The 18,186-nt window shown below is 46.5% G+C and overlaps 5 protein-coding genes across 11 annotated transcripts; 3 read left to right on the top strand and 2 right to left on the bottom strand.

The window, feature by feature from the left end:
- Positions 1-439: 439 nt before the first annotated feature.
- LOC4333960 (large ribosomal subunit protein uL6m) lies at positions 440-3,045 on the bottom strand. Of its 2 annotated transcripts, none has more exons than XM_015772436.3 (2): positions 2,908-3,045; positions 440-1,084 (listed from the first exon to the last, which is right to left on the bottom strand). In XM_015772436.3, the coding sequence occupies exon 2, from the start codon at positions 1,030-1,032 to the stop codon at positions 721-723; it is 312 nt and encodes a 103-aa protein (XP_015627922.1). In that variant the 5' UTR covers positions 1,033-1,084; positions 2,908-3,045; the 3' UTR covers positions 440-720. The 2 variants fall into 2 exon arrangements, with proteins under 2 accessions (XP_015627922.1, XP_066164849.1); XM_066308752.1 differs by having other exon boundaries at positions 440-1,076.
- Positions 3,046-5,284: 2,239 nt separating this feature from the next.
- LOC4333958 (uncharacterized) lies at positions 5,285-10,982 on the bottom strand. 6 transcript variants are annotated; one of them, XR_010740269.1, is made up of 10 exons: positions 10,798-10,982; positions 10,618-10,689; positions 10,428-10,502; positions 10,214-10,297; positions 10,052-10,121; positions 9,864-9,955; positions 9,674-9,715; positions 9,476-9,556; positions 9,179-9,326; positions 5,285-5,527 (listed from the first exon to the last, which is right to left on the bottom strand). XR_010740269.1 is itself a non-coding variant. In XM_015773333.3 (10 exons), the coding sequence occupies exons 1-10, from the start codon at positions 10,846-10,848 to the stop codon at positions 5,513-5,515; spliced, it is 726 nt and encodes a 241-aa protein (XP_015628819.2). In that variant the 5' UTR covers positions 10,849-10,982; the 3' UTR covers positions 5,285-5,512. The 6 variants fall into 6 exon arrangements, 5 of the variants coding, with proteins under 5 accessions (XP_015628819.2, XP_015629639.2, XP_015628820.1 ...); XM_015773333.3 differs by having other exon boundaries at positions 9,480-9,556; XM_015773334.3 differs by lacking the exon at positions 5,285-5,527 and having other exon boundaries at positions 8,936-9,326.
- On the top strand, positions 7,319-9,007 carry LOC4333959 (uncharacterized). Its single transcript, XM_015773330.1, has one exon. The coding sequence runs from the start codon at positions 7,831-7,833 to the stop codon at positions 8,848-8,850; it is 1,020 nt and encodes a 339-aa protein (XP_015628816.1). The 5' UTR covers positions 7,319-7,830; the 3' UTR covers positions 8,851-9,007.
- Positions 10,983-12,388: 1,406 nt separating the features above from the next.
- On the top strand, positions 12,389-14,777 carry LOC4333957 (uncharacterized). Its single transcript, XM_015773764.3, has 2 exons — positions 12,389-12,741; positions 14,388-14,777. The coding sequence occupies exons 1-2, from the start codon at positions 12,490-12,492 to the stop codon at positions 14,472-14,474; spliced, it is 339 nt and encodes a 112-aa protein (XP_015629250.1). The 5' UTR covers positions 12,389-12,489; the 3' UTR covers positions 14,475-14,777.
- A 1,062-nt stretch (positions 14,778-15,839) lies between these two features.
- LOC4333956 (uncharacterized) lies at positions 15,840-17,794 on the top strand. The gene is made up of 3 exons (XM_015773632.3): positions 15,840-15,942; positions 17,197-17,392; positions 17,495-17,794. The coding sequence occupies exons 2-3, from the start codon at positions 17,204-17,206 to the stop codon at positions 17,591-17,593; spliced, it is 288 nt and encodes a 95-aa protein (XP_015629118.1). The 5' UTR covers positions 15,840-15,942; positions 17,197-17,203; the 3' UTR covers positions 17,594-17,794.
- The last annotated feature ends 392 nt before the right edge of the window (positions 17,795-18,186 follow it).

The raw sequence follows: 18,186 nt of genomic DNA, 5'->3' as shown, positions 1-18,186 counted from the left end.
TTGGGATTTTCCATCGACTATATGAGTTTGTGGCACATGAAGAGTAAGCTGATGCTTGCAATTTTCAACCATTTCACCCCAAAAAACGTCGAAACCAATCGAAGCTAAACGATCTTCTTTGTGTCATACTAGTACAATTTCCAAGCCAGGCGGTTTACTTCTCAACAAGGCCTTAGTTTTATATAGTCACAAAGTTCAACAACTGAAGCAGCCATCTTTACTGAAAAGGACCGATGAGACTACAACGTGTAAGCTGCACGTTGTTCTTCACAATTATTTAGTTGGCAGCATGGCTTTACCATTATCACCATCACAAATCAAATGATGCATATAAAACTGCAGATTTTAGCTCAGTACAAAAAAACATTACTCCTGGAATGCACAGATCCAGTTTTACACTGAGCTCAATGTCTAGGATAGCAGAGCAGAACAGTGGAAAGAACAGCAAACCCATCGAAAGTTTTACACGTTGCCAGTCCAAAAAAAATTTGGAAGGTGATTTGTCCCTCTGGTCTGTATGTCATACAGGCTCAACATATGATTCACAATTTCACATACACTGCATAAGAGAATTATTGGGTCTTCCAGTTCCAGCATGGCACTGTGGCAAAGATGATCCAGCAGACCAGAACAAGAAAACCACAAGAACATATGCGCCACTAAAAATGTGCTACAGCATCTTAGCAGACTGAAAGTAAAATATGGAGGCTCATCCCTACATTACTTCTTTTGCTTCTTCCCTGGCTTCAGCTTGATAACTTCATCAATGTACAATATGCCTTTCCCTTTGTATACCTCTGGAGGCTTACAGTTCCGAACAGCGCCCGCAAAGTTGTGCACCCGATTCTTGTCGATACCAGTACAGCAAATTAAGTTGGGTTTGAAGCAGAAGACACGAACAGCAGGTGGAGCAGTGAACTGCACCTCATGGCTGTAACCAAGTTTCAGAAACAACTCACGGCCTTCACGCTCTGTCCTTGCTTTGAAGCCAACTCCGACAAGCTTCAGAAACCTGAAAACCTTGGCCTCCATTCCAACAAGAGAAGAGGTATATCCAACAGAGAAAAGCTTGTTTCCTAGTCACCTTAACAGAAAGAAAAATTGAAGGTTAATCAGAAAAGTGAGCACGCCACCAGTATTTAGAATTCAATGTACTATATACAGGAGTTTAGGTGGATCAAATCTTTACATAACACTGGGATATATTGAATAGCATACGAGTAAGAACACCAAAAAGTCATGTCCCAGTATCTCAAATATGATGAAAGGTGCCACTCTGGTGGTCTTTGCAAAATAAAGAGAAGAGGAACCTGAAAGAGGCCACACTCAATTCCTGAACAATGAAGACGGTGACAAGTAGCACTCTCCAAAGCATCAGTGTCTTGTATCAAACAGATAATAGAAAAAACATATATTCCAGATTAGATAACAACATGTCCTAAATCTTCAAAACACCTAAAACCCTCTTATGATCGAAGGTGTGAAACAAATCACAATAGCTGTATACTCCCTCCGTCCCATAAAAACTCAACCGATGAGGGGATGTGACTCCTCCTAGTACAACGAATCTGGCCAACCCTCTGTCCAGATTCTCTAGCAGGGGTCGCATCCCCTCCTAGGCTGAGTTTTTCTTGGGACAAAGGGAGTATGTTGTGAATTAAGGATAGGGGTCGCCACGGTGACTCAATTACTAATTTGGACATGGACAAAGTCACACTGATGGCTTGGTGAGTAGTAGTGAGGCACAGATACACGATATAGTGTTTTTGGTCCAAACTAGAATCATTATAGCAGCTGCAGAAATTTTACTTTGATGACTGGAAAGCTAAGCAAAATTCCTATTAAGGCGCCATACAGCGATTTTTGTTTGGTACTACAAACTGAATCATTCTAACCTTGCAAAAAGGAAAAAAAAATCAAAACCATTGTAAAATGGGAATCATACACCTGTCTGACTCACGATTCAATAATCTATGATGTCATTTCCCATATCATCTTAGACTACAAACACCCCTCCTAAGCAATGTACTTAGTATCATACTAGCGGCAGAATGTTAATGCATCACTCCCCTAGTTGGATCTTTTAGGCCTTGTTCGGTTGCTTGAGAATTAATCCCCAAGGGGAACCTATCCAGGAAGGGGTTGGGTGAATCCCTTCCATATCACCCAATCCCTGTGGGGTTTGAATCCCTTTCCTGTTTTTAATCCCTATCATAAAACCATGTGCTTGTTTTGGCAGGGATTTCACACAAAGTAGCATGTTGGGATTCCAAATCCCGCTACTTTGCCATACTGAATCTAGACCCAAAAAACTCCTACTCCTTCCTTCCTGCACTGCAATAATAAGAAATGAGTATTCAGTCTGCTGAATCAAAGCACAAACGGTAGCTTTGATTCAGACAGCAAAAGGCACATTCTGATAGCATCAAATTGATATTAGTATTTGGTTTATGTTGATATCTCCGAATCAAGCTCGAAAAATCCATTTGTGAACCGAGCTAGCTAGCTTAGCTTGCATTTCCGTACTCCGATCCAGCCAAAGAAACAATACTAGTGAATCCGAATTCGAATTCGTGCATTCATGGTGATACAAGTTTGGGATCTACTATCTATCTGATGCGATGACAAGAAGATAGAGGTGCTAGGCTATAAGAATCCGAACAAGGTTGAGACAAAACTCGTCAGTCGTCGAAGGCAGCGGCGGCGGCGGATGAGGGGTCGGCGAGGTGGGCAAAGCGGGCGGCGGAGGCGGATGAAGCTAGCTACATCAAAAATGCACACCATGTTGACGGTGGATGAGGAGGAGCCCTTGCAGTCGGAGACGGAGACAGACCAAGAACCGAGGATCAAAGACCCAAAAACCCTAGGTAGGACAGGGAGAAGAGAGGGGAAGGAAGAGATACTCACCGGTGAGAAGGTGGCCAGCGGAGGGGGCGGTCGCCGGAGGAGAGAGCACCGCCGCCGGGGAGAGCTCCGCGTCGCTGTCGCGCCGTCGACTCCCAGTCGCGTCTGCGTCGCCACCGCCGCCGCCGCTTTCCCCTACGCGCTCCTCGTCTCCTCCGCGCGAGGGTTTTTTTAGCGGTTTCTTACCCGGCCCAGGACGGGGTCGGCCTGGATTGGAATAAGTTCACCTAACGTCCCTCAACTTTTACGTCGAGTCTGCCGAGGTCCCCAATACGCAAAACCATAAACCTCTGCCCCTCAACTATCAAAAAAATCCCGAGGCAGTATTGACCCAAATTTTTACCCTTTTTGCTGACGTGGCATACGGCGGGATCCACATGTCCCTTGCCTCCTCGCGCGCACCAACGATCCACCGCTCGCCGTGGCCATGCTCTCCTAGCATGGCGCCGACCTTCGCCCGTCCTGCATCCTCCTCACCCTCCTCCCGGCGCTCTTCCCAACCTTCCCTGCGCACAGCCGCCACACGCTCTCCGCCGTCGCCTCCATGCCCACGAGACGGCGGGGAGATGTGCAAGATGGCGCGTGCGGTGCGGCGGGCCAACAAGTTGTGGTGACACACCATGGAAGCCGCGGTGAAGGAGGTGCTGACGCCAACGCAAGACAAAGAGTTCCTAAAGAAAAAAGAAAAAGAAAAGGAGAAGATGAGAAGAGATTATGCTGACATGTGGAACCCACCGTATGCCACGTCAATGAAACAGGGAAAAAATGGGTCAATATTGCATCGGGATCTTTTTTGTACGATTTGTAATAGTTGAGGGATAGAGATTTCTGGTATTGCGAATTGGGGACCTCAGACAGACAGACTAGATGTAAAGTTGAGGGACGTTAGGTGAACTTATTCCGTCTTGATTCAATCCGCGATGGGCTTAACCGAATGCACATTTTTATGTGGGCCGGGTTTCACTCCGCGTCTGTCCAATCCACAGGAATTGCAGCCCAATCCAGCTCGTTCTCAGGACAACCAAATAAGGACCTAGAGGGGCAGTTTCTGAAGCAAAACCTGCAAGATGTGTAGACGAAGTTCCCAGTTTGAATGCTTTTGTAGACTACCGGTACTACGGAACTTGTTGTAAACATGAAGAATGTTGTCTGTGCCGTGGTGTTTCAGTCACGACGAATAGGTCAAATTGTAGGTTTGTTTTGGTTACTACCTGGATAGAAGAAGCCTAACATGATGCCTCCTTGTGACTTGCCTAAAAGGTGTTTGATTGGAGGCCTGATAAATTGAGTAGCTCCAACGCATCATTAGCATGAGTCCGGCGTGCGAATTCGGACGCCTGAGATCCAGGCGAAACTGCTCAACTTTTTAATCACAAGAGAGTTCTGCCGACATCTTCTCGAAAAGCAAGGTAGAAGGGGATAAGAATTTCACAGCTAGCAAACCCCCATTCCACAAAGCTCCATGACTACGTCTTAGATTTCTCTATCCTGTGCACCGATGGATCTGACGGCGGCGTTGGCTTGCCGCGCACGCGCTCAACTCATCACCGAAACAACTATCGGCGTCTTTTCATTTATACTTATGCTTCTCAGCCAAATTTTAAATTTTTAACCTTAATTTAGAGTTGATTTTAGAGTTTTTTCATCGAAGTTTATTTTCCAGCCATTACTTTTAAATCACTAAATACACGCATATGAAAATTTTATTTATAAATTACTTTTCGTTTACAAATATATTGTTTGGTTTATTCCACGAATAAGTAAAACGATGGGGCCGATCGCGGGAGGCTTGCCCGGTCAGGCAAAAGCTACGACAATATCAGTTTAAGTCTCGGGCGTGCAACTTTCTCAGGCACATGCTAATCAAGCAACCAACCCAACACGGCCAAACACGCATGTTTCAATCAGTGACACCCCCTGACCCGGTGACCCCTGTGACACCATCAGAGCTCTCTAACTCACTTTCGCAACCAACTAGCCATGAAAAACATTGACAGAGGCAAATAAACAACATTAACCTTGGGGGCATCACTACCCGGGGAAAAAAAAACTTGGGGCAGATCCTCCGCTCGATGGAGGAATAGTTTATCTTTCAATGCAAAGTTGCCAAAATAGCACTGACTGCAAATCTCTAATGCAAAGAGCCAAAGCCTATATCACAAAGCAGACAGAGTAAAGAACATATAATTCCAGACAAAACAGACTGTACGGTTGGAACCATTGGATTGTCAAACAGTTAATCGTGCTATTTAGTTATTTTGAGCATACAAGAAGAGAGATCTTTTAGTTAATAGAACAAAATTATACCACCAACCTAACTGAACCAGAACAAACTGATCACGACAAATGTCAGCAAATGAAGAAGACAAGGATACAAGGATTTAATAGAACTAGATAAATTAATTACTCTGAAGTGCTTCAAACAAAGGGGGAAGCGCGCACAGGTTACGACAATCTAAAGGGCCTTAACATGCTCTCTTGAAGAATTAAAGCAGAGCCAACAAGTAAGATTCGCCAATACAAAGACACGGAAAAATGAGAATATGATCCCTAACAAGTGAGTATTCTAGCTAGCTAAACACCACTCCTTTCTCATCTTCCTACGTCTCTACCGCATCTTTTCCTGCCAAGATAGAACAAGAAGGTTAGATCGATGGCAATGATGTAGTACCATGTTGCTTGCTTGCTGCAAAGGGAAAGAATAATAATTTTGAATACCAGAGTTAAAACAGAATTAAGCGTTTGGTAGCAACTTCATTAGTAGAGAATTACCTGGACGCGACTGCTACCAGTCCCCAGATGATCTCGTTGCATCTTCCTTGGTCGAACTGTAAGCACACTGGCTTCACCGCGATCCCTCTTATTGGGTGGAATAAGCTGGCACAGATTATGCTTCTTGATGTGCTTGAATATATCAGACCCCATTAGGGATGGAGAACCAGCATGCCGCCAACGAGGAAGGTGCCAAGCTGACACAAACTTGCAAGTCACCATGTCAACGCTGAAGGCATATAGGCTCCTGTCCTTCTCATCCTCCGCATAGAACTCACCCATCAAGAGATAAACGACACCATCGTCCTCAGTGCTCAGCATGGGATGGGTCGGCGAAGTGTTCGTCGGCAGCCCTGACCTCCTGAACCCCTCCTGCTCCCACAATCTCCCAACACGGATGCTACCGACCTTGCGCCACTGCCCTGAGCTCGGCATCATCAACTCCCACATGGACAGCAGCATGTTGTATCCGGGCAAGGTGTTGTATCCCTCGATGGACACGAATCTGATCGAGTTGCCAACGCAGCGGATATCGCGATATTGCGACGGCGGAGCAGTGAGATAGAGCGAGTCGAAATCCACATTGCAACCGGTGGGTAGTGCAATGTAACGGAATTGCACGTCGTCGTTGGTATTAGAGATGAGATCGTGGCAGCTGCAGGAGAGGATGCCTTGTCCAAGATCCACCCAGTAAGATGAACCTTGGAACGAGAAGGTTTGATGAGCATTGAACTTCTTTGGCTTCTCGGAGCGGAAGATTGGCCTTCTGGTTCCCCAGCAATGGCGGTCGAATGGTGCCGATGACGGCAGCAGGCAGAGGACTTGCGGTAGATACCCATCGTCATCTGCATCCGCGTCCATGTCCATTGCAAAGAGGACAAGGAGGTAGCCGTCGCCATCGGATTGCCGGAGAGGGAGCGGGGTCACAGAAGGGCGGAACCTCATCGGGACGGTGGGGAACATCTTGAGCGAGGCGTTGTCCGTGGCGGCGTCGCAGACGAGGTAGGAGTTGTCGCCGCGCGTGCCGGGAAGGCAGGAGGAGAGCACGAGGAACCGGGGTCGGCGAGCAGGACGCCGCCGAGGAACCCGCGGCGGCCCTCCTCCTCGTCGTCGTCCGGGTCGCCGTCGAGGCGGATGGACAGGCGGGAGGGCCGGGGGGGATCGGCGACGAGCGCGAGCAGCTTCAGGCCGTCGTCGTCGAACGGCGACAGCTCGTCGTCGCGGCGCAGGCCCTCGACGTCCGCGCGGAGCGTGACGTAGGCCGTCGTCTCGCACCTGATGGCTGCCCACCCCGGGTTCTCCTCCTCCCCGTCCGGTTCGTGGAGACGGACGACGGGATCCAGCACCACCCAGGGTGGCAAAGAGCGCGCCTCCGCCGCCGCCGCCATGGCCGGTCTGTGTTTTCGCTTCTTTCTGTTTTTCCCTCTTCTCCGAGTCGGAGGCGGTGGCGTTGAGGAGGGGATCGATTTCATTTTTTTATTTTTTGGCGCGGATCGTATGTCCATCGGACGGTGGATCTGCGACTGCAAGAAGCCCACGGCCACGTGTATTTCTATTTCACGAGCGCCCGTGAATCCACCTCAGCTTCGGAATTGGTTTAGAGCCTACAAATTCGATTTCGTTAAAAATAGAGAGAGTATAAAATTTGCTAAAATAATGGAGTAGTTACGACTTACGAGAACGAATTTGTAGGCTCAAAAGACATTACGTCTTTGTCCGAAACCGAGCGTAGATCAGCCATGGCGGCGGCGCGCTCTTTGCCACCTTGGGTGGTGCTGGATCGCAACGCCTTTCTCCACAAACCGGACGACGAGGAGGAGGAGGACCCGGGGTGGGCAACCATCAGGTGCGAGACGACGGCCTACGTCACGCTCCGCGCGAACGTCGAGGGCCTGCGCCCCGTCGACGAGCTAGCGCCGTTCGACGACGGCCTGAAGCTGCTCGCGCTCGTCGCCGATCCCCCCCCGGCCCTCCCGCCTGTCCATCCGCCTCGACGGCGACCCGGAGGAGGAGGACCGCCGCGGCTTCCGCAGCAGCGTCCTGCTCGCCGACGCCGGGTTCATCGTGCTCTCCTCCTGCCTCCCCGACACGCGCGGCCACAAATCCTACCTCGTCTGCGACGTCGCCGCCGCGGACAATGCCGCCTCGCTCAAGATGCTCCCGACTCTTCCGATGAGGTTTCTCCCGTCTGTGACCTACTGCCCGCACCCCGTCCGGCAACAACCCGACGCCGATGGCGGCGGCTACCTCCTTGCCATCTTTGCAATGGACATGGACGCCGATGCAGAGGCTGACGGGTATCTACCGCAAGTCCTCTGCCTTCTGCCGTCATCGGCACCATTCGACCGCCGTCGCTGGGGAACCAGAAGGCCAATCTTCCCCTCCGAGAAGCCAAAGAGTTTCACCGCTCATCAAACCTTCTCATTCCAAGGCTCTGCTTACTGGGTGGATCTTGGACAAGGCATCCTCTTCTGCAGCTGCCATGATCTCATGTCTGGTACCAACAACATCAACAACAACGACGACGACGATTTGCAATTTGGTTACATCCAATTACCCGATGGTTGCTACGTTGGTTGCGACTCGCTCTATCTCACTCATCTGCCGTCACAGTATCGTGATATCCGTTGCATCAGTGACTCCATCAGATTCGTCTCCATCGAGGGATACAACACCGATCCTCCATACGACATGCTATTATCCATGTGGGATTTGACGCCGAGCTCAAGGCAGTGGCACAAGGTTGGTAGTATCCATGTTGGGAGCTTGTGGGAGCAGGAGGGGTTCAGGAGATCAGGGTTGCCGACGAACACGTCGCCGACCCAGCCCATGTTGAGCAGCGAGGAGGACGGCGTCGTGTATCTCATGGCGGGTGATTTCTACGAGGAGGATGAGAAGCACAGGAGCCTGCACGTCTTCAGCGTTGACATGACGACTTGCGAGTTTGTGTCGGCTTGGCGCCTTCCTCCTTGGCGCCATTCGGGTCCTCCATCCCTGATAGGGTCTGATATATTCAAGCACCTCAAGATGGATAATCTCTGTCAGCTTGTTCCACCCAATACGAGGGCCAAGGTGCTCCCTCGTCCACCAAAGAGGGATCGAGGTGAAGGCAATGTGATTACAGTTCGACCAAGGAAGGTGCAACGAGTTCATCATCAAGGGGAAAATGTCTAAACTTTTTTAGGGAAAATGTCACCTAAATTTTCGTGTAAGCATCAATATTTTTTGTACATGTATGGCAAGATAAAGATCAACAACGTTTTCCACGGAGAGGGGTTATTCGGACTTTTTTTCAAAGTGTATTTACATGGATAACAGTGGAGACAGGTTATTTGAGATTGTTTTGTAGTTAAAATCAAATCAAAGAACCCTATAACACTACAAAAGAAGTGAGACGCACGTTTTCACTCGTAAAATTCTCTAATTGATAAATTCCCATTGAGCTAATCGCCCTCGTGTTACTGGGATCGATAGAAAACAAGCATTCACTGATTCACAATACCAGCGCGTCGTACGGTCCATTTAGCAATGCCCTTCTTGCAAGTTGCAAGTGACACTCTAGATGCAAATCATTTGGCTCCAAGAACTTCTTGAATAAGCCTCTCAGTGAGCTCCCTCGGGAGTCCTCGAACGCTATCCATTGTGCCGATCTATGCAACATAGGAAGAAATCTCAAAATCAGAGCAATGGATTCGATATTATTGTTGTTCAGACGTTGCAGTGACACTGTCCAGTACAGATTGGCCGTTCTAAGAGTAGTAATACTAGCAATGGTGGTTGTTTCGAAAGAATTGCTCACTAACTGCTTGATGAATGGCAGCACCGAAGGATGTGTCAGCTTAAGGCCTCCAGCCACGCAGGTCATGTGTCCTTCCTTCACCTAATTGAATTAAGAAGTACTAGTACATAAGATTGCATTACCAAGCAGCAACAAAACAGGCTTCCACGGTGGGTGAAAATATATGTCCAAATACTTTTGCAAGGTTCAGAAGATTACCACACTTTGGATGAAATCCTCTGGTATGTGGTGAAAATAGATCTGCAGAAACCAAAACATGCACCGATTTGATGATTTGGTATAGATCATTTCAGTTGAACTCAAAACAAACTCGAGATCAAATTCGCAGCCGTCATCACTATGTGCATAACCACATAACTAAAAGCTCAGATTATGAATGTGCAGCTACCTCAGGTATATCCCATCCTCCTTTGGAAGCTCCATTGCTTAGGTTAGTCACAAGAACATAGTTCACTGCGAATGCTTTATCACCCGAATACCCTACCAATAGCAGCGAAACACACAGCCAAAACTTTTTAGCTAAATACAACAAATTTACTGGTACAATTCCTAAGCAGAGATTTGAGATAGATATACCCTTGATGAACTCCCTGGCTTCTTCCTGGCCTTTTGGCCTCTCCCTTATCATCCCTTTGCTCACCATGACCTGATTGATCAATTCACCAAATTAATTAGTCAAACGAACTCCGTTCAAATATAAAACTCAAGTTGTTTATGACTGAAACTGATGGCCGGTACCTGGTCAGAGGTGATCAGAATAGTAGGCTGATCTCTCTCTTGAGCAGAGTCTTCCCCATGCAACTTCAGTTTGATGGCCTCTGCCTGCAGTTCATCAGGAATACAATTTTAGCTGCTCTGGTTGCTTGACTTGCTTCACCTCGACTGAACACAGCATCTAGCATCTTAAAAATTCTTAATTAATTATACTGTTCGGTGTAATTAGCAGCTGAACCTTAGCTTCAGCGAGGGCCTTGACAAGCTCCTCTGGCTTCTCCCTCCTGATGGCCCTCTCATCGATGTCAGCGCACTGAACAGTTAACCAGAACCAAACACACTTAATTCGTGAGGGATTAATTACAGGGTAATAGCGAGATTAATAACGAGAGAGCTCCAAGATGATATAGCCAATCAAATCAGCTAACCATGACGGTGAACTCGTATCCCATGTCCGCCAGTATCTCGCGGCGCGCCGGCGACGACGATCCGAGCACGACCTGCCGGCGAAAGGATCAGTAATCAATTGAACAGTGGCTATGGCTAATTGGCTAGTGAATCAATTCGGATGAATGGATCATAAGCAGGAAAGGGAGGGAGACACGCACCTTGAAAGGCGAGGAGTTCTTGGCCATGGAAGACGCCATGGCTGAACTCATCGCAGAGCTATAGGACTCTGAATTTCTGAAACGCCTGCATGATCGGAGGCTACAAATTCTAACCGAATTAAGTACTTGTTGCTTCCTTGCATCCCAAGTAGTATCCCACTCAAGAGATTATAATAGCATATCATGAGGGGATTAGGGTTGATCTCACCACGTAAAAGCTGGTTGGTTTCTGTTTGACCGTAGCGTTGACCGGAGTGCGTTGAGACTTGGGAGACTGGGAGAGTGAAGCGCGGCGAGATTGTGTAGAAGCTTCTCTCTGTCCACGTGTCTGTGCTTTGGGGGAAATAGGCCAAAGGCCCACTTTGTCTTGCCCCATTGGGCTTCTCCTCGAGCCCGAGGAGATCTCACAGCGTGGTGACGTGGCGTTTCGAGCCGAGCGCTTGTGGGCCCAGGCGTACGATCTTTCATACACGGGGTCGGGTTCAGGCGGACTCAGCTTCGGTGACTTAGGTGGTGTTTACATCTAGGGACTTAACTTTAGTCCATGTCTTTAGACACTAATTTAGAGTATTAAATATAGACTATTTACAAAACTAATTACATAAATAAAAGCTAATTCACGAGACAAATTTTTTAAGCCTAATTAATCTATAATTAGAGAATGTTTACTGTAGCATCACATAGGCTAATCATGGATTAATTAGGCTCATTAGATTCGTCTCGCAAATTAGTCCAAGATTATGGATGGGTTTTATTAATAGTCTACGTTTAATATTTATAATTAATTTTCAAACATCATGGATGGGTTTTATTAATAGTCTACGTTTAATATTTATAATTAATTTTCAAACATATCTTTTAAGTCCCTATCACATCGGATGTTTGAAAATTAATTATAAATATTAAACGTAGACTATTAATAAAACCCATCCATAATCTTGGACTAATTTGCGAGACGAATCTAATGAGCCTAATTAATCCATGATTAGCCTATGTGATGCTACAGTAAACATTCTCTAATTATAGATTAATTAGGCTTAAAAAATTTGTCTCGTGAATTAGCTTTTATTTATGTAATTAGTTTTGTAGGTAGTCTATATTTAATACTCTAAATTAGTGTCTAAAGACAGGGACTAAAGTTAAAGTTAAGTAGCTGAATGTAAACACCACTAAGTCACCGAAGCTTAGTCCGGTTCAGGCGTGCACCTAGCCGTAGCCATAGCCATAGCCAGCTACTCGTACTGCACCTTTCGTGCCGCGTACGTATAACTCGTCAGGCACCTGGGCACTGGACCCCACCTGTCAATGGCACTGCCCTTCACAAAAGCACATCTTCTTTTCGCCCAAGAAGAGACGTCCATGTTTTGTCCTTGCAATTTGCTGGGCCCACCAGGCCAGTCTCAGCGGCCGGAGAATCCGGAGCCCCACCGGGCCGATATGTCAGTGACACAAGCGGATGCCGTGGTCCCACTGTCAGAGAAGCACCCCGCCTCTCTCCTCCTCGCGCCCCGCGCGCCTCCAAGCCTTCTCTTTCTTTCCAAGGCAACCCGCGCCGCGCAGTATAAAGCAAGCGCAGCGCCACCATTGCCAGGAACACGAAAAGCTTTTGGTTAGTGGAGCACTAGTAGTCTTCGTCTGAGAGAGAGAGAGAGAGAGGTTTGGGGGGTAGGTGTTGTTGGGGGAGTCGTCGAGATGGAGAAAGAGGGCGGAGTGAAGGCGGCGGCGGAGGCGGAGGCGGAGGCGGAGGGGGAGATCGTGGCGGCGCCGGCGGAGAAGGTGGCGTGCTTCAAGAAGACGGCGGGGGAGGAGGCGGACGCGACGTTCATGGAGCGCGTCAAGGACTACTATAACCAGCTCAAGGAGAGCTCCGCCGAGAAGCACTGGATCTGCATCAAGGACAAGTTCCGCGCCGCCGGCGAGTACGTCTCACAGAAGAGCAGCTCGGTAATTCCTCCCCGCTTAACCCTCTCCTCCTCCCTCCTCTGCAAACTTTTGCTTGGATCCAACCTGTGATGCATCATGCATGGTGTTTTCGCTTCTGAGTTTTTCCCTGTGTGTTTTGTCCGCGCGTGTAGGTAGTGTAGTACTCGTGCTTCGTCTTGGATTCTTGGTGGTTCGCTGGTGTTTCTCGGTGTCTTGGCCGCGCTTGTAGTCCTAGTGCTTCCTCTTGGTGGTTCGCTTCTGAGTTTCTCAGTGTTTTGGCCGCCGCGTGTAATACGAGTTCATCTTGGTGGTTGGTTCATGTCGTTTTTTTTCTTTTTCTGTGTAGTTCTTGGCGTTTAATTCATCTCGTGCGTGGTTAGAATGTTCGATCGGTGGGAATGTAATCGATCGCTTAGGTTACCGTTCGTTTTTTTGGTGAATAGATCATGTCGAAGACGCGATTAGCATACAAGTTCTAGTGCCAAAGCGGTTCTGTTAATTTGACAAGCATTTGATCGTTTCATAGCAATGCGAGTTCGTGCTGTTCGGCATCAAGCCTTGTAGGTGTTTAGGGGGAACAGTCTTGTCTGCGAATAGGTTCTTATCTCTCCATTTTAATCATTGGCGGCTTCAATGTTGTATGATTTGAGACGGAGAAGCATTTGGGGGGTTTTCCCCCTTCGATCCTGATGCTTCTTTTTTGTTGAATCGGTGGCTGCTTAAGCGAACATCAGGATTAGGATCTCTCTTGCTAGAAATTGTGGAGTTCTCTTCGCTACGCGCACTCTGTTCTGCTTGCTATTAGTACTGCCAAGTCTCTGTTTATGTAGAAACTCCACTAGTGCTTGAGGTTTAACAAGCGTTGTGAGTTCGATTCTTGCCTTTCATTATGTTTAAGGGAAAACCTGCGTGAATGGGTTCTTGTGTTTGCGATTTGAATCGTCATTTGTGGTCGGGTTCACTGTTATTCGATTTGCGACGTAGAGATCAGAGATGCAGAGGCATTCGTTTTTTTTCCCTGTGGATTTGTGATGCTTTTTTTTTTTTGTTCTCTATTCATTTGGTGGTGGCTATTAACCTGTGCGTACATCAGGATCTGTTTGTTGCTAGCAATCTTGTTGAAATAGTGGCAAATTATAGATTATGTTGCAAATGGTCTGCGCATTCTAGATTGCCAATGTAAAAAAGTTGTTAATGCTCAATTTACCCCGTATGTTTCTTAGCTACATGGAACCTGTCCTGCTCAATTTTATCCTGTCAAGTCTCTCTTTCTGCATATACTTCTACCAGCGATAAAATTTCTGCACTGTTTTGCCTTTGTGCTGAAATATTTGCAAATGATTGTGCGATCTCTATCTTGATATATGCAAGGTTCAGCTGTATCTGCTGGTGTGATGTCTCCTAAACATTTGCCATGGACAATCATTTGTCTGCAGTAGTGTATCCTAGCATTTGCATTTCAAATTAGCAACGCACTCTAAATTGCAATCGGGTTCTCCAGTTGCAACGAATAGCATTTGTCATGTACTCTCTGTTCTTGGCAGACTTGGCAGACTGAAGTTAATTGGACTTCTTTTTATGCTGTTATGTTGATAGCTAATTACAACATGCTGTTGCCTCTGATGGATCTCGTGGGCTAATCTGCTGTTTCCTGTGATGTGATTCAGGTGTTCGGCAAGAAGAAGGTCGAGCCCGTGGTCAAGGATGCTGCAGTTCCAGGGGAGGCGAGTTCGGTGACAGTCGAGTCTCAGTGAGGGGGGGCTAGCTTCTGATCAGTACCAACTTTGATGAGACAAGTGTAAATCCTCTTAGGTGCTCAACGGTGGAACTTGAATTGTGAGGTCTTATCGATCAGCGAGTAGTTTTTTTGCTATGTCATCTTGTTCGTAGATTCTAGTAGGAAGAGTAGTTTGGACATGGTTGGCTGAGTGGTTACTACTGCTGTGATCTCCGGATGTTTCTACCTGAAAAAATATGTGAACCTTGAATCTGCTTGGTAGCATCTATGATCAATCTGCAGTGCAGCTGGTTAAATTCGTGCCGCTGCTATTCTGATATAGACATATAGTTATATGAGTTCTTGTGTTGAGCATGGGGATGATATACCCACTGGATTCATCTTGGTTTTCTGAATGCAAGGGTCAATTAGCACTGGTTCATTGTGAATGCAAATCTGTGCTTTGTGCATGCAAAGATCAATGCATTGGTTAATTGGCTCCGGTCAGGTCCTTCCTCAGATCCACAGGGAAAGGAAAATGTTCCAGTTAGTGCTTATATCGTAGTAGTATTCAAACCACAGCCTTTGCCATCAAGCTTTTGCAGATGCTTGGGGGGGGGGGGGGGGGGGGTTAAATTCACTGTATTTGCTGATTTTTCTTGGTTCACCATGAATTGTTGGGATTTTCCTCAAAAAGAATCGGTAGTATTTCCATCAGGTACCGGAGTTATCACCACTCAAAATATTTAGGGGAATATTATGATTCATGAGAATTTATAAAACCTTGAAATTTTCTCCGTTCCGTGTGCTTCATCTTCCTCTCCCTCTCCGCGAGCCCCTTGATTAGGTTTCAGGTTTACGGGATAGTGCCGTCACGGGTAAGATAGAGACATTGCTGGGGCTGTGGTGGCATTGCCTCGCGAGAGAGGAAGAGGGCAATGGATCAGACTCCTCTTAACATTTTTAGGTAATATTACCAAAGATATACATACATTTAGTTTATTTTGGTAAACACATAAGAAATCCTGCTAAAATTTTGATAGTATTATCATCAACTTACCAAAATTTAGTAAGATTTATTTTGTCTACAATCTGAATGACCCCTCTATCTTTAAATTCCGATGAACTATGGATTTACATGTCAGAGATAAAAACACGGTAATTTGTAATTTAGAAGTCTAAAATGGTGCGACGCTGAAATGCGGGAGAGATGTGCACAGTGGGCCGGATACTAGGTCAGGCCGGCTCGGCCCAAGCCTGAACACACTGCGAGGCCCAAAGCCATCTCGAACATTCCGGGTGTTTCCTCCCTTCCCGTGTGCTATCCCCTCCGCTCCGCGGCTTTCTCCCGCGGTTTCCCTTCCTCCAAGAAAGAAAAACCGACGTCGTCGCTCGCTCGTCCAAGAAAACCACGATCTCCTTCCTCTTTCCACCATCCACGATCCAATCCATTCGGTCGCCGTCATCCCCCTCGTCCTCCTCTCGTGACAGATCACTTCCTCAAGGTAAGAGAATCAACCCACTCGGCCACTCCCCATGTCGGATTAGGAGGCCTGCGGTCAGAGCTGATGCTGCAGCAGCCTCTGCCCTCTTCGTGTAGGGTTAGGGACTTAGGGTAGTAGTATGATGCGAGCCGGCCGGAGCAAGCGCGAGCGCGGGCTCCTGCGTGACGGATCGATATCCCTGTTTCTGTTTCACTTGCGTGGTTTGTTGTTCTGAGGTTTGCTCGCTAGTTGTTCGTTGAAATTCCTGTGAGGTGGTGCAGCTAGCAGAACGTTCAGTTTGGGGACTGGTGCTGTGTTTGGTTTGGCGTTTGTAGCTTGTCACGTACCTTAGCGTTTAGCAGCTTACTAGCTTAGTATGAGATTTTCACTGCCTTAATCCTTAATTGTTAAATTATGATCTGATCGCACCCAGGCCTCTTGAAAGCTATAGTTCTGGAAACATGATTGTATAGATAAATATGAAAACCTACGTAGAAGCTGTTTTTTTTTTCAACTGATTTTTGTAACTGGTTTTATATGCACAATGGTTTGGTGCAACTGAGAAATATAACTGAACACTCATGAGATATTGAGATATAAAATTTGACATTGAACTTATTTTGTGCTTCTGCCTGCCCTACAAAATTGTTTCTAAACTCTGAAGGTTGCATACTGAGTAGCGCTGTTTAACTTTGGCATTCTCCTTTTTGACACATGTTGTTGTAGACATATTATTTTAGAGCTAGAAAATTTATTATGTTGCTGCCGTTGTTGTTTTGTTCTTGCTATATGCTGTTCTTCAACCTCAACCATACCGCTTTACATGTTGAAAGTTTGATTTGTTCATTTCCTATGTTATGTTAAACATTTGGTGGAAATTTCATTATGTTTAACCTTCTACCTGGGTTAAGTGACAGAAGATGTCGAACCAATAGTTACTCCCTATCTCTCTTTTTATAGTTCTGAGTTACTTATTTTTAGTTCCTAATGCAGACTCATGAGTCATGATTTGATCTCTGTTTCTGCACTCTCTCAGTTTGATGGAATTCCGAATTTGTTTATGTTCTGGCTTATGTAACTATACCACCTGTTGATGGTTCTGGTAGCTAAATTTTATTCAAGTTGCATTTCATTGTGATATGACGAAAGCGTTCCTCAAGGTGTTGGTTTCTGGCTGAAAATATGCAGATGTTGGTTCTGGATCTTGTTATGTTGATCTTTTCCTAAGAATCCACACATCAGCTTTACTTTGCTGGTTTCTTTGGTTTATTTCAGACTTCGGATGGAATCCATTAAGACACAATCTCAAGGTTCTGCCTCTTCTGTTCCAAAGAACCCAGCCATGTCCTCTTGTCGGAAGAAGAAGTCTGACGACGCTACGTTCCTCGAAGATCTGAAAGACCATATCGACGAGTTCATCCATGCCTCCATGGATGAGCACAAGCATTGCTTCAAAAACACCATCCAGAAGGTCAGTTGTGCTAACACTCAGATACTCGGCTCGTTACTCTTTCTGCATTTTAGACTTGTTTGACAATCAAGCGTTTCTTGCGCTCTATACCTCGCATCGCAGATGTTTGGGATGTCAAAGGTTGTCGCAGAGCGTTCCGCTGAAGCAAAAGAAGCTGAAGTCGAGAGCGCTTTGCCTCTTCAGACCAGTGTCTCGCAGTAGGATGCCATGGCTGATGGCAGCTTGTTTGCCTTCTGTTGCCTGTGTTCCGTCCTGTGGAGCTTAACAATCAGTAATACCTGTAATAGCAGTGAATATGGAGTCTACTGCTTTATGTTTCCTTGTATTTTGCTGTTTTTTTCATATATTTTGAGAACAAATCTTGAACAAAATGGGGTATAACTAAAAAGTCTACTTCAACAAGTGTCGAATTGCTGATCTGTTTTGCTCATGTAGCAGATTCCTAGTCTATCCTAAATTCCTAACCTTGTTTCTGGGGTCAACAAAGAATTCTGCCCAGAAGTTTCCTGGAGCTAATGATGAGTATGGGCCGAATCTCACGTGGGCCTGACCATCCCATGTGGGCCCACTAACAGTGGGATACTGGGTGAGGTGTTTCTTTTTCATTTTTGAGCTGTACCCTGTAGCCTCTGCTACTGTCCAGCTTTATCACGCATTAGCCGAAAAGCCGAAGCTACTAGTGTAAACTACTCCATCCAGTTATAAATATTTGAAATTTATGGTAATATTTGGTTAAAATTCTGAAATCTTAACCAAATATTTATAACTGGAGAGTGTATGAAAAAACTTAGGTC

The sequence above is a fragment of the Oryza sativa genome, chromosome 3, assembly GCF_034140825.1.
Source record: "Oryza sativa Japonica Group chromosome 3, ASM3414082v1".
NCBI classification, from domain to species: domain Eukaryota; kingdom Viridiplantae; phylum Streptophyta; class Magnoliopsida; order Poales; family Poaceae; genus Oryza; species Oryza sativa.
The sequence above is the reverse complement of the archived record's forward strand: the minus strand, read 5'-3'. Positions and strand labels throughout refer to the sequence as shown.

Coding starts and splice junctions, on each gene's coding strand:
- LOC4333958 (XM_015774153.3), bottom strand. CDS start 6,639: ATGTTCCCCACCGTCCCGATGAGGTTCCGCCCTTCTGTGACCCCGCTC.
- LOC4333959 (XM_015773330.1), top strand. CDS start 7,831: ATGCTCCCGACTCTTCCGATGAGGTTTCTCCCGTCTGTGACCTACTGC.
- LOC4333957 (XM_015773764.3), top strand. CDS start 12,490: ATGGAGAAAGAGGGCGGAGTGAAGGCGGCGGCGGAGGCGGAGGCGGAG. Junction 12,742..14,387: donor TCTCACAGAAGAGCAGCTCG/GTAATTCCTCCC, acceptor GATGTGATTCAG/GTGTTCGGCAAGAAGAAGGT.
- LOC4333956 (XM_015773632.3), top strand. CDS start 17,204: ATGGAATCCATTAAGACACAATCTCAAGGTTCTGCCTCTTCTGTTCCA. Junction 17,393..17,494: donor TCAAAAACACCATCCAGAAG/GTCAGTTGTGCT, acceptor CTCGCATCGCAG/ATGTTTGGGATGTCAAAGGT.
- LOC4333960 (XM_015772436.3), bottom strand. CDS start 1,032: ATGGAGGCCAAGGTTTTCAGGTTTCTGAAGCTTGTCGGAGTTGGCTTC.